The sequence below is a fragment of the Ictalurus punctatus genome, chromosome 28, assembly GCF_001660625.3.
Source record: "Ictalurus punctatus breed USDA103 chromosome 28, Coco_2.0, whole genome shotgun sequence".
NCBI lineage: Eukaryota > Metazoa > Chordata > Actinopteri > Siluriformes > Ictaluridae > Ictalurus > Ictalurus punctatus.
In genome coordinates, this window is record NC_030443.2 from 6,943,389 (window position 1) to 6,953,459 (window position 10,071).

The 10,071-nt window shown below is 37.9% G+C and overlaps 1 protein-coding gene across 1 annotated transcript in view; it reads left to right on the forward strand.

Moving 5' to 3' along the window:
- The window catches only part of aif1l (allograft inflammatory factor 1-like), a 28,316-nt gene extending 18,245 nt beyond the window's left edge, over positions 1 to 10,071 (forward strand). Inside the window, exon 6 of the mRNA XM_017460602.3 lies at positions 7,865 to 10,071. Within this exon, the coding sequence (XP_017316091.1) occupies positions 7,865 to 7,952 (88 nt within the window). The 3' untranslated portion in view covers positions 7,953 to 10,071. The remainder of the gene's footprint in view (positions 1 to 7,864) is intronic.

Below are 10,071 nucleotides of genomic sequence, written 5' to 3' on the forward strand. Positions count from 1 at the left end.
CACCATGTTATTCATGCTTAAGTGAGTTTTACAAGTATGTATAGTGGCTTTTTTTATTATTTTTTTTTCTCAGACACCTTTAGGCACCATTAGGATGTGTTTACACGTGCAGCCTTTAGTCCGTTTGAATTGAGCCCTGTTGCATTTACGCATTAAAGTTGCATTAGGTAAGATTTGTCAAAAAATAGGTCTCCAACAAGTAAATGGGTGGTGTTGACCACAATTTGAAGTTTGTGTGGGTTTATTTGTTTGTTTGTTTTTTTTAACTCGTTGAGACCACCCCTCTTTCCAGCCATGTACATAAAGCTCTGCCCCCAAAACTTGGTTCAACTAGATTTAGCATGCTACCATTATCAAGGATTGTCCTGACATCACTTTCAAGTGCACTCAGACATTCAATTGCTTGAAAGCAACTAAAACTTTATAACATTGTATAAAGTTACAACTATATAAACATGCAACTTCTTATAATGATTTGCGAGGATGTGAAGGGGAAATGGGGGCATGTCTATAAATGACTGACAAGAGGCCAATCAAAATACAAAAAACAGTTGTTGTTTTTTCCAGCTATACTATACACTTGTTCTGGGACAATGGCTTAAACTATTTGTTTATCATTTCTACATACAATCATTTTCCACATTATTTGTACTAGTAAGAGATCAATGGAGAACCCAGTGTATTGGTGCAGTGGAGACTTGGGAAGACACAGGAGGCAGGTGGAATTTCAGCAGAGCTCCAGAGTTACTTTTATTTCTCTGCAAATTTTCAGTGCATTTTCAAACTTAAAAAAATAATAAGAAATAAAAGAAATGCAGCCCCAAAAGGGGCCATCACAGTATTTTTGACCAAAGAATGAAAAGAGTTTTACTAGTAGGTGTCAACCCCTACGAACTAAGGTTTGGATAGGTGTCAACCCCTCCAATCTAAGCTAACGTGAAAGGTAAAGTACTGTTATTATGGTTAAAATGTTTCCTCTTTGAATTGTGCAGTCAGAATTTATGTGCTGTAATCATGAGTTTGCTCCTTATCTTATACCCCTTGTTTTTTATTATGCAGTTCAAACAGCCTTTGGGTTTCAAAAATGATTTAAGATACTAATCGCAGGTTGGCAAACATTCTGAGTAGTCTATCTCTGTAAATATTTCCTTATAAGTCACCAAAATTCAAATAAAATAAAAAATAATTCAGTGCTGTGCTTGTTATTCACTCACACATTTACTGTGTGAAGTGCAGTAAGCACAAAAAAACAACCCACAGGATATGTCCATTTCCACCCGAATGATTTACTAAGAGTAAATCCATTCCCTTGACCCACATGAAGGTAATATGTCAGATCCCATGGAGTCAGTCCTTTAAGATGAGTGAACTAGGACAGAGAGGGAATTTAGGACAGCTTTAAGTAGCCCTGTGGTGCTGGAAGAACTATTTCAGCTTAAAGGGGACACTGACACACAAGCTGTTATTAGGGGAAAATAAAGAATAATGTATTAGACTGTACTACTGTTTATGTAAGGAATAAAACATGATGAGGTGGGTTTTTATAATTATTTAATTTTATTAATTGCTGAACAACACATCATGCTTTTTAAACAGTTTATAGTTACATTTAATGTTATGTAGCATTCTTGAAGCAAGTTAGTTCCTGTTATCACTTGCATTATAACAGATATAAACAGTAGTTCCTTCTCTTTGTCTCTGTCGCTCTCAAACTCTTTTGAAGTTCATACAACAAAAATAACTCTGCTTGTCATACCACTGAGAAACCACAAAGTCCTCTTCCCGTTGCAGAAAATGTACTGCCTGTCTCAAAGAGCTGACACTGGAGACTCCTTCTATAAATGCTAAATGTGTATCCCCTAACAGAAAGCTTCAACATATCTGTAGGTGTAGGCTTTCTTTTGTTAAATAACATGTCTTTTCAGATCCATTTTTTATTGAACTTAGATTATTTAGAGCACCCACTAGGGATGCACCGAAATTTCATGCCACGCCACACCCATCCCCTTAGTGCTCGGTGCTCAGATTTCACTCTCGACCTAGCCGTCGGCTATCGTTGCATTACAACATTACTAGATCCATTATTGTAAGAACATTACTTTGACGCTGAGAAAAAGCAGCGTGCACGGGAAATGATACAGGCAGAGCTGGAGGTGATGAATGCATCTGCTGAAGGATCGACACACAGCCCAGAGCAAAGTGTGACAGAGAAATGGGTGCGTACAAGTGATGAGGCGCAAACTCCCTCACTTTGTGACATGTTTGACGAGATTCTACAGGAAAGTGCTCCGATCCATAGCAGTGCCACTACAAACGCAGCTACGTTTTCCGTTGCTTGCACGGACTGCACGCAGGTATTTATCTGCCCCAAGCACCAGCACAGAGAGTGAGAGACTATTCAGTGTAGCATCTCATGTTCTTGATGAGGAACCATCTCGCCTGCCAGATAGGCGAGATAACTTTTGTTTTTGAAGAGAAACCTGCCACTTTTGCTTAAATAGAAAGCTGTCCAATTTGCTATTGTGTATAGCAATTACATTAAAATTTGTGTAGCCCTGCCAAACTTTGTTCTTGACTTGAGGCTATAGCTACATTTGTAGTTTACAGTTTGAGGTTGGTTTTAGTGCTCAGGGCTCCAGATTGCGACTAAAATGGTCACCAGTGCGACTAACCTTTTAATTTTGCGCCCATGTTTTTTTTCTGCCAGTCACTAGTGGCCACCATTACCCACAAAGAAAATTTAAAAACAAATTAAATAGAAATTAGCATACATCTTGTTGTGTTAGGCTACTGAACTCTTATCTCCTCTTGCGCTTGCGTCTACCTGCCCTATCGCGTGCACTCCTGAATGATTTCCAATAAATAAACTCTGCACTCTTGTCCTGCAGTGGTTGAAGCGTCGGCTGTATAGTTGAACAGAAACCGGTTTAACGTCACGTTTATTGGGTTAAAAAGTTGAAAGTGCTAACTTTATTAAATGTGTTTAATTTAATATGATGTGGTTTATATGTAGGTTATGTGTAGGCTAGCTAACTGCGTAGTTAACTAACGTTAGCCAGCTGACAGAAAACGAAAAATATCAGGCTTTTTCTCATTCCCTGCCCGTCCAAACCCTGCGAAAGAGGTTTCTCAGCACAGAATAGAATAAAGTCAAAAATGCGCAGTTCCTTATGTGTTAAAACACTGGAAGACTTGGTGAGGATCAGTACAGAGGGCCCCTCAATTGACCAGTTTGACCCAGAGCCCAGTGTTAAGTGCTGGTTGTCTGCAAGCAAAAGAAGGCACAGACCTAACTACACTGGTTGGCCAAGTGACATTGATATGGTGGCGGTGGGAGATACGGACTCTGAGCCTGAATAAGCAGGAAACAAGTAATTGTACATAGTTGAATAAAACAGTGAAAAAAAGATACAAATGAATGGACATTTAAGTATTTACAGTAATATGATTCAATATGATATACTGAACATTGCGCACATTGTGTATGTAAAGAATACATTGTGTAAACTATGAGAGGCAGAGTAAACAAAGGTAGACAGTACAGAGAGGAAAGAAAAGGAAGTGTGAGGTAGCCGTTTAACAATGCTATCATCATATGTCATATGACATCACTATATTTTGCCTCCTGAAAATTTGATTTGGCCCTAACCCTAAATATTTTGGGTTTAGGAGCCAATGGCTCTTAGATTTTTATTTTTTGGCCTGGAGCCCTGGTTCTGTTGTTGCTGTTTTGCACTGTTGTTTTGCACAATAATCTTAATTCATTCATTCATTCATTCATTCATTCATTAATATGGAAATATGTTTACATAATCCGAATAGAGGCCTAGTTCACTATTTGGCTGCTGTTTTGCATATCATAAGTTTTCTAGAACTTTACATTATTTGGATAATTGGATAAAAAATATTAAATTTGATTGTTACAGAGCTGAATGAAGAATAATATATGCAATATTTTTTGTTGTTGTGTGATCATTTTATTGGTTTGTAGTTTTTCCATTCAGATTCATTAAAATCATGAAAAAGTCTAATAATACAATTGTACAAAAAACTATTTTAAAATGTTTTTTTTTTCGGCCAAGTGCAACCTGAATTTTTGGTTTCGGCCCAGATTTTTCCTTTCGGTGCATCACTAGCATCCACCATGGAAGTCCCTGCTATTACTATAGAAACAATAACGTATTAGAATTAGTGCATTAATATAAACCTGAAACACCATAACATTCTGAGCTGCTGTTGGAGAAAATTTATCAGCACCTGCTGACCAATCAGATTAGAGAAATCGACTGTTCTGTAGTATAAGGTGTTTTATGTATGGCCTGATAAACACACTCGGATTTCTCATGTTAACTATTTAAAAATGGGTGTCTCAAATAAATCCTGTTTATATTTTTAATTTAGGTCCCAGCTCTGTAGTACTCTGGGGAAGCAATCTATATACCAAGTAGAAAACTTCATCGAGGTCTTTTAGAGTGGAAAAAGAACGTGCACCCTAAATCTTTACAAAGGGTTCATTGACGTGTTTGTGATTATTGTAGAGGGACGCATGCTGCCAGCTGTCAGTTCAGCACAGGGCTTGTTAAGAGCTTAGAGGAGATTGGCATTGATTAACCATAAAAGGAAAGTAAAGACACGTCCTCTGAATAGATCTGTCACGAAAGCCTCACATCCTCAGATACACTGTTACCTCAGTCAGATTGTTTCAGAATGTGTGGCAGTAATAAATGTAGGCAACTGAACTTGCAGGTGTGATTTTATAGGAGCGAATTTCACACAGAGCTACACTGTATGGTCTATATGGTACACTATTTGGCCAAAAGTTTGTAGACACAAACTGTTGCCACAAAGTTTGACATAGACAATTGTATAGCATGTCTTTGTATGTATTTCACTGGAACTGAGGGCTTAAACATGCTCCAGCACGACAATGCCCCTGTTCACAAAGTGAGGTCCAGGATGACATGTTTTGCCAAGGTTGGAATGGAAGAACTCTAGTGGCCTGCAAAGAGCCCTGACCTCAAACCCACTAAATACCTTTGGCATGAATTGGAACCCCCTGACTTCACCCCAGCCCTCACCCAACATCATTGCATGAATTCTCTAATGCCTTTGTGGCTAAATGGGCAAATTCCCTCAGCCAAAATCTAGTGGAAAGCCTTTCCAGAAGAGTGTAGGTTTTTATAACAGCAAAATTATAAAAATAACTAAATGTGGAATGGGATGTTCAAAAAAGCATATGTGACTGTGATGTTCAGGTGTATAAATGCATATTTCCCCTTAGTAACTGATGAAACCGGTCAGTGAGTCAATGTTGAAATCAGGGTCCAACGCCACCCTCCACACCACCACCACCACCACCTGCAGCTGCTGTATTCTGCTATGCATTTACTTTTAGACTTTACTTATGTGTCAGTACCTGTTTTATGATGGGTTATGATTTGTGGCTTTGCTCCAGCTTTTCTGGTTTTCTCCAAAATACTTGCCAGTAGATGGACTGGTTGGAAGGTTTATTGTCTCTAGGTCTGAATAAGTGTGTGGATGTGTGTGCATGGGACCCTGTGATAAACTGGCATCACATCCGGGTGTATTGTAGTGTTCCCGGGGAAAGGCTCCAGATCCACCATGACCCTGAAGATGAATGAATAAATGAATGCAGTTATTTATTTATAATGTTTAGGTATCTTTTTGGTATTGACTTATTAAATAATTAGTAATTTCACTGACCTTCACTGCGTTTCTACAATATGGATTCCATATTTGATTACAATTCTGGTACGAGACTAATCACAGAATTACAGATTGGTCACCTAATGGTAGTAAGTCAAAATGACCTGGACGAATGCAAACCTCTTCTCTGAGCCTTATTTTGCAGTAGAGTTGTATGATTGTTTCTTCAATGATTCTATTGTTTCTTCAATGACTCTAATCACTGAAGGTTCAGTGTGCAGATAAAGGGCAAACTAAGACAACAATTTAACAATGCTTTAGGTTGTATATTAAAGTGAACAAGAGTGTTGTAAATCTGACGTTCAGTGTAACCACCCAGTTCCCTTTATTCGTTAGATTTTCAGTTCCCATATCAAGTAGTAGTGGGGAAGTTATGGTTGCATGGGAAAATGTTTGACGAGCACACAGAGTTGTTGTGGTTTATACAGTAAGTTCAGATAATGTTTTGTGTATCATGGCAGTAGATTAGGAATCCTTATTACAGAGAATGATCTAAAGCCAGTTCACACAGTATGCAAAACCTGGAAATTAACAATATAGAGGGGGAAAATAGGTAACCAATGCTTTTTTGTTTTTGTTATGTAATTTATTTCCAGTGCATATATACACTTCAAATTTGTACACACAATGTTTTTGTCTTGCCTTGTACTTATAAATATGAACCAAAAAAGTGTGTTCATAAATATAAACAAAGCCAAGTTTAAAAAATGTAATTCAGACACCACAGCTTACCAACATTAGTATTTTGTTCCAAAGCTGCTACAGCAGTTACAGCTTCAAGAGATCTATCTACTGTAATTAGCTTTTTGCAGCATTGTGGTTCAATTGTGACCCATTCCTTTTGACATATCTTCATGCATGGTGGCTTAGTGGTTAGCACATTTGCCTTGTATCTCTGGGGTCGGTGGTTCAAATCCTACCTCTCCCCTGTGTGCGTGGAACTTGCATGTTCTCTCTGTGCATGTTCAGTAGTTTCCTCCCCTAGTCCAACAACGTGTTTTAGGCTGATTGGCATTTCCAAATTTTCCAAGTGTGTGTGATTGTGCCCTGTGATGGGTTGGCACCCTGTCCACGGTGTCCCCTGCCAGTTGCTCAGAATTCCCTAGGATAGACTCCAGGCTTCCCTGTAACCCTATGTAGGATAGGTGGTACGGTAAATGGATGGATCTTCAGTCCCCTAAGGTTACAAGCATGCCTCTGATGGACTTGCATCAATAGGATTTAAGGCAAGAGATTGGCTAGACCATGCAAGGCCTTCTTGAGTTATTTTGGGTGTATGTTTGGGGTCGCTGTTTGGTTGAAACATCCATCTTCTCCACAGATTCAGTTTCTCCACCAGTACATTCTTGGTACATCACTGCATTCATGTTTCCTTCGAAAATGTGTAATGTCCCAGCACTGTTTGAAGAGAAGCAGCCCCATATCGTGATGCTCCCATCCCCATGTTTCACTGTGGGAACGTTGTTCTTAGGATCATATGCACAACCCTTCGTTCTCCAAACATCATGAGCTGAGTTCTGTTTTTGTTTTGTCTGACCAGAATATATTGTTCTAAAAGAGTTCTCATCTGTCTAAATGTTTTTAGAGATGCATATCTGTGATGTTTTACCCAAGAAGTTTAGCATGAGGTGTAGGAATGAAAATGATTGTGGTACAGTTCATTGCTTATAGTGCTCTGTGTAACTGTTGTTCCTGCTGCTTTTGGTTTGTCTTTTCAAGTGACTGCTGGCTTCTTTCTTATCTTCCTTATCATTAGCGAAAGCATGTTGAGAAATCTTGTTTGGCGCACCTGTCCAGAGATGATTATTTGTGGTTCCATGAACTTTCCACCTGCTTATTATCGAACCAATTGTACTGACAGGGATGTTTAAGGTCTTAGCTATGGCTCTGTAGCTTTTGCCATTCAGTTGTTTTTTAATAATGTTGTCCCTAATAACTTTAGGAAGCTCCTTCACTGTCAACGAGTGCTATTTGTTGCTCTGTTTCCAGTTAATAACAAAGTATTTTCGTTCTGTTATTATTTAGCTTCCAAACTGCCAAATGTTTTTGAAGCAATTACATCTCGCGTGATTTCATTCAAAGTACTATTTTATACACCCTATGCAGAACAGGCTATGACTTTCCATTCTTGTTTCAGGGTGATGATGTTCGAGGACAAGGCTAACAGCCCTACCTGCAAACCAGATGGTCCGCCACCAAAACGTGACATCACCAGCCTACCTTAGAACATCATGGGAGCAGAGAATACCAGTTCTCACCTATTTCAAATCCAGTGGGCTGTGAGCCTTAACCAACATCATTTCTAAGAACCTAAGGGAAAATCTGTGGTTTAGAGTAAGTTGGAGGGGATAAATGCCGTTAAAAAAACAAAACAAAACAAAAAAAACGAAGAGATATCTATATAAATTTGCTGTGAAGAGGTCAAACCGCAGATTATCTTTTTTTATAAGACAAGAAATGTATATATTTATATGGAAATAGGTCTTTTTGAAGTGTACTTATTCCTTTAAATGGAGTCGTTTGATGAAAATGAACAGTGTGTTTAACAGTGCAGTGTGTAACATTTTGAACGTGTATTAAGTCTAGTGTGTGGGATAAGACCATTGTTTTTCTGAAAACGTTACAATATTTTAATTTAGAATTGAGGTTAAGGTGTTCGCCTTCCCTTCCACATGTTTATTTTTGAGTGCTTTTGCATTAGCCAGGTAAGTTAAATGAAAGCATTTGCTCTTAAACAATCACTAACCTTTAGCTGCAATGTCTAGTCAAGTAAGTTGTAAGGTAATGCCAATTATACCTATAGGCCATTTTATAGGAGGACAGTTGGAGGCATTTACACTCACTGGCCACTTTAATAGGAAAATGGTGCCAAACAGGCTGATTTGCAATAAGAGACCAGACCGGATTGAGCTGACAGGAAGGCTACAGTAACTCAAATAACCACTCTTTACAACGATGGTGAGCAGAAAGGCATCTCAGAATGCATAACACCAACCCTTGAGGTGGATGAGCTACAACAGCAGAAGACTACTTCAGGTTCCACTCCTGTCAGCCAAGAACAGGAATCTGAGGGTACAGTGGGCCTGTGCCTACTATAGTCTCAGATTCTATGATATTTCCAGGAGATCAGCAGTTTCTGAAATAATCAAACCATGCTATGGTCAGAGTCACTAAGATCACAATTTTCTCCCATTCTTAAGCATAAGCAAACTTTTTTTTTTTTTTTTTTTGCATTGTGTTCAAATGCAGTTGTTCCTATTAAAGTGGGCAGTGAGTGTGTATATATTCATTTAAGTTCTTTTAATATTATAGGGAAGTTGTTTTGTTTTGTTTTGTTTTGGTTTTTGTCGTTTGAATTTCCATTACAGAAAGGGGCCAAGAAAGCAAAGGAGGATTCTCAGACTTTTACTAAATGAATAAGTAGCAGGTTTCATTCCTTCTAGCTTAAATACCTCAGCCATCCATTTGTACTTGTATTTTTTTTGTTTTTGTTTTTTTTGTTGTTGTTTTTACTTTACTAGGTCCCCCCCCACAGTCTGTGCGACTTGTCTCAGTTAAAATGTGATTAGTATTTTTGTGAAACACTGTTAGCTAAGCACAAAACAATGTATAATTTTTTTCCACACATCTATGGTCCATTTTATGTTTGTCAAGGCCAATGCATCACACTTGGAAAAATGCCATACTTCTACATGCTTTTAAACAGGGTCACCTTCTGCTTACTGTAAATTGAGTTGAAATCAGGCTTTCCAAGTGCCTCCCACAGTTCTGATGTAGCCAGTTTACACACGGTGTACAAAATGGTTTTGGGTGGAAATGGAATTTTTTCATTTATTCTTCACACCAACATGCATCTTCTGCTCAGTTCATTGATTGTGATGTTTTGAAAGCCTTTCCATTTGTACTATTTATTTCATAATTCTTTATATTACTTATCAGAAATTCCTAACTTGGTAGCTAGTTGTAACAAAAGAGGTTGAACTGTTTTCTTTCCACATTCTCATATGTATCTCTTGGCGTATAGGCTTTTGCATTTCCAATCATTTTATAATTTTATCCAGTCTGTGTAGAAACTGTGCGACTGTTTTGATTTTTTTTTCCACATTCCTGTTTAAGTGCAAGATTTTAAAATCTAAATTAGCAGTTGCACTGTTTTTTTTTGTTTGTTTTGTTTTTTTTTGTTGTTGTTTTTTTTTAAGAATTTTTAGATTATTATTAGTTTGTTCTTTCAGAATAATTATAAATGCAGGCATTTTTTTTATATACTGTAGGTCACATGGTTTCGTTTGTCTGTTTTTTGCAAACACCAAAGGAAATAAAGATCATATGGTGACACCTTGGAAA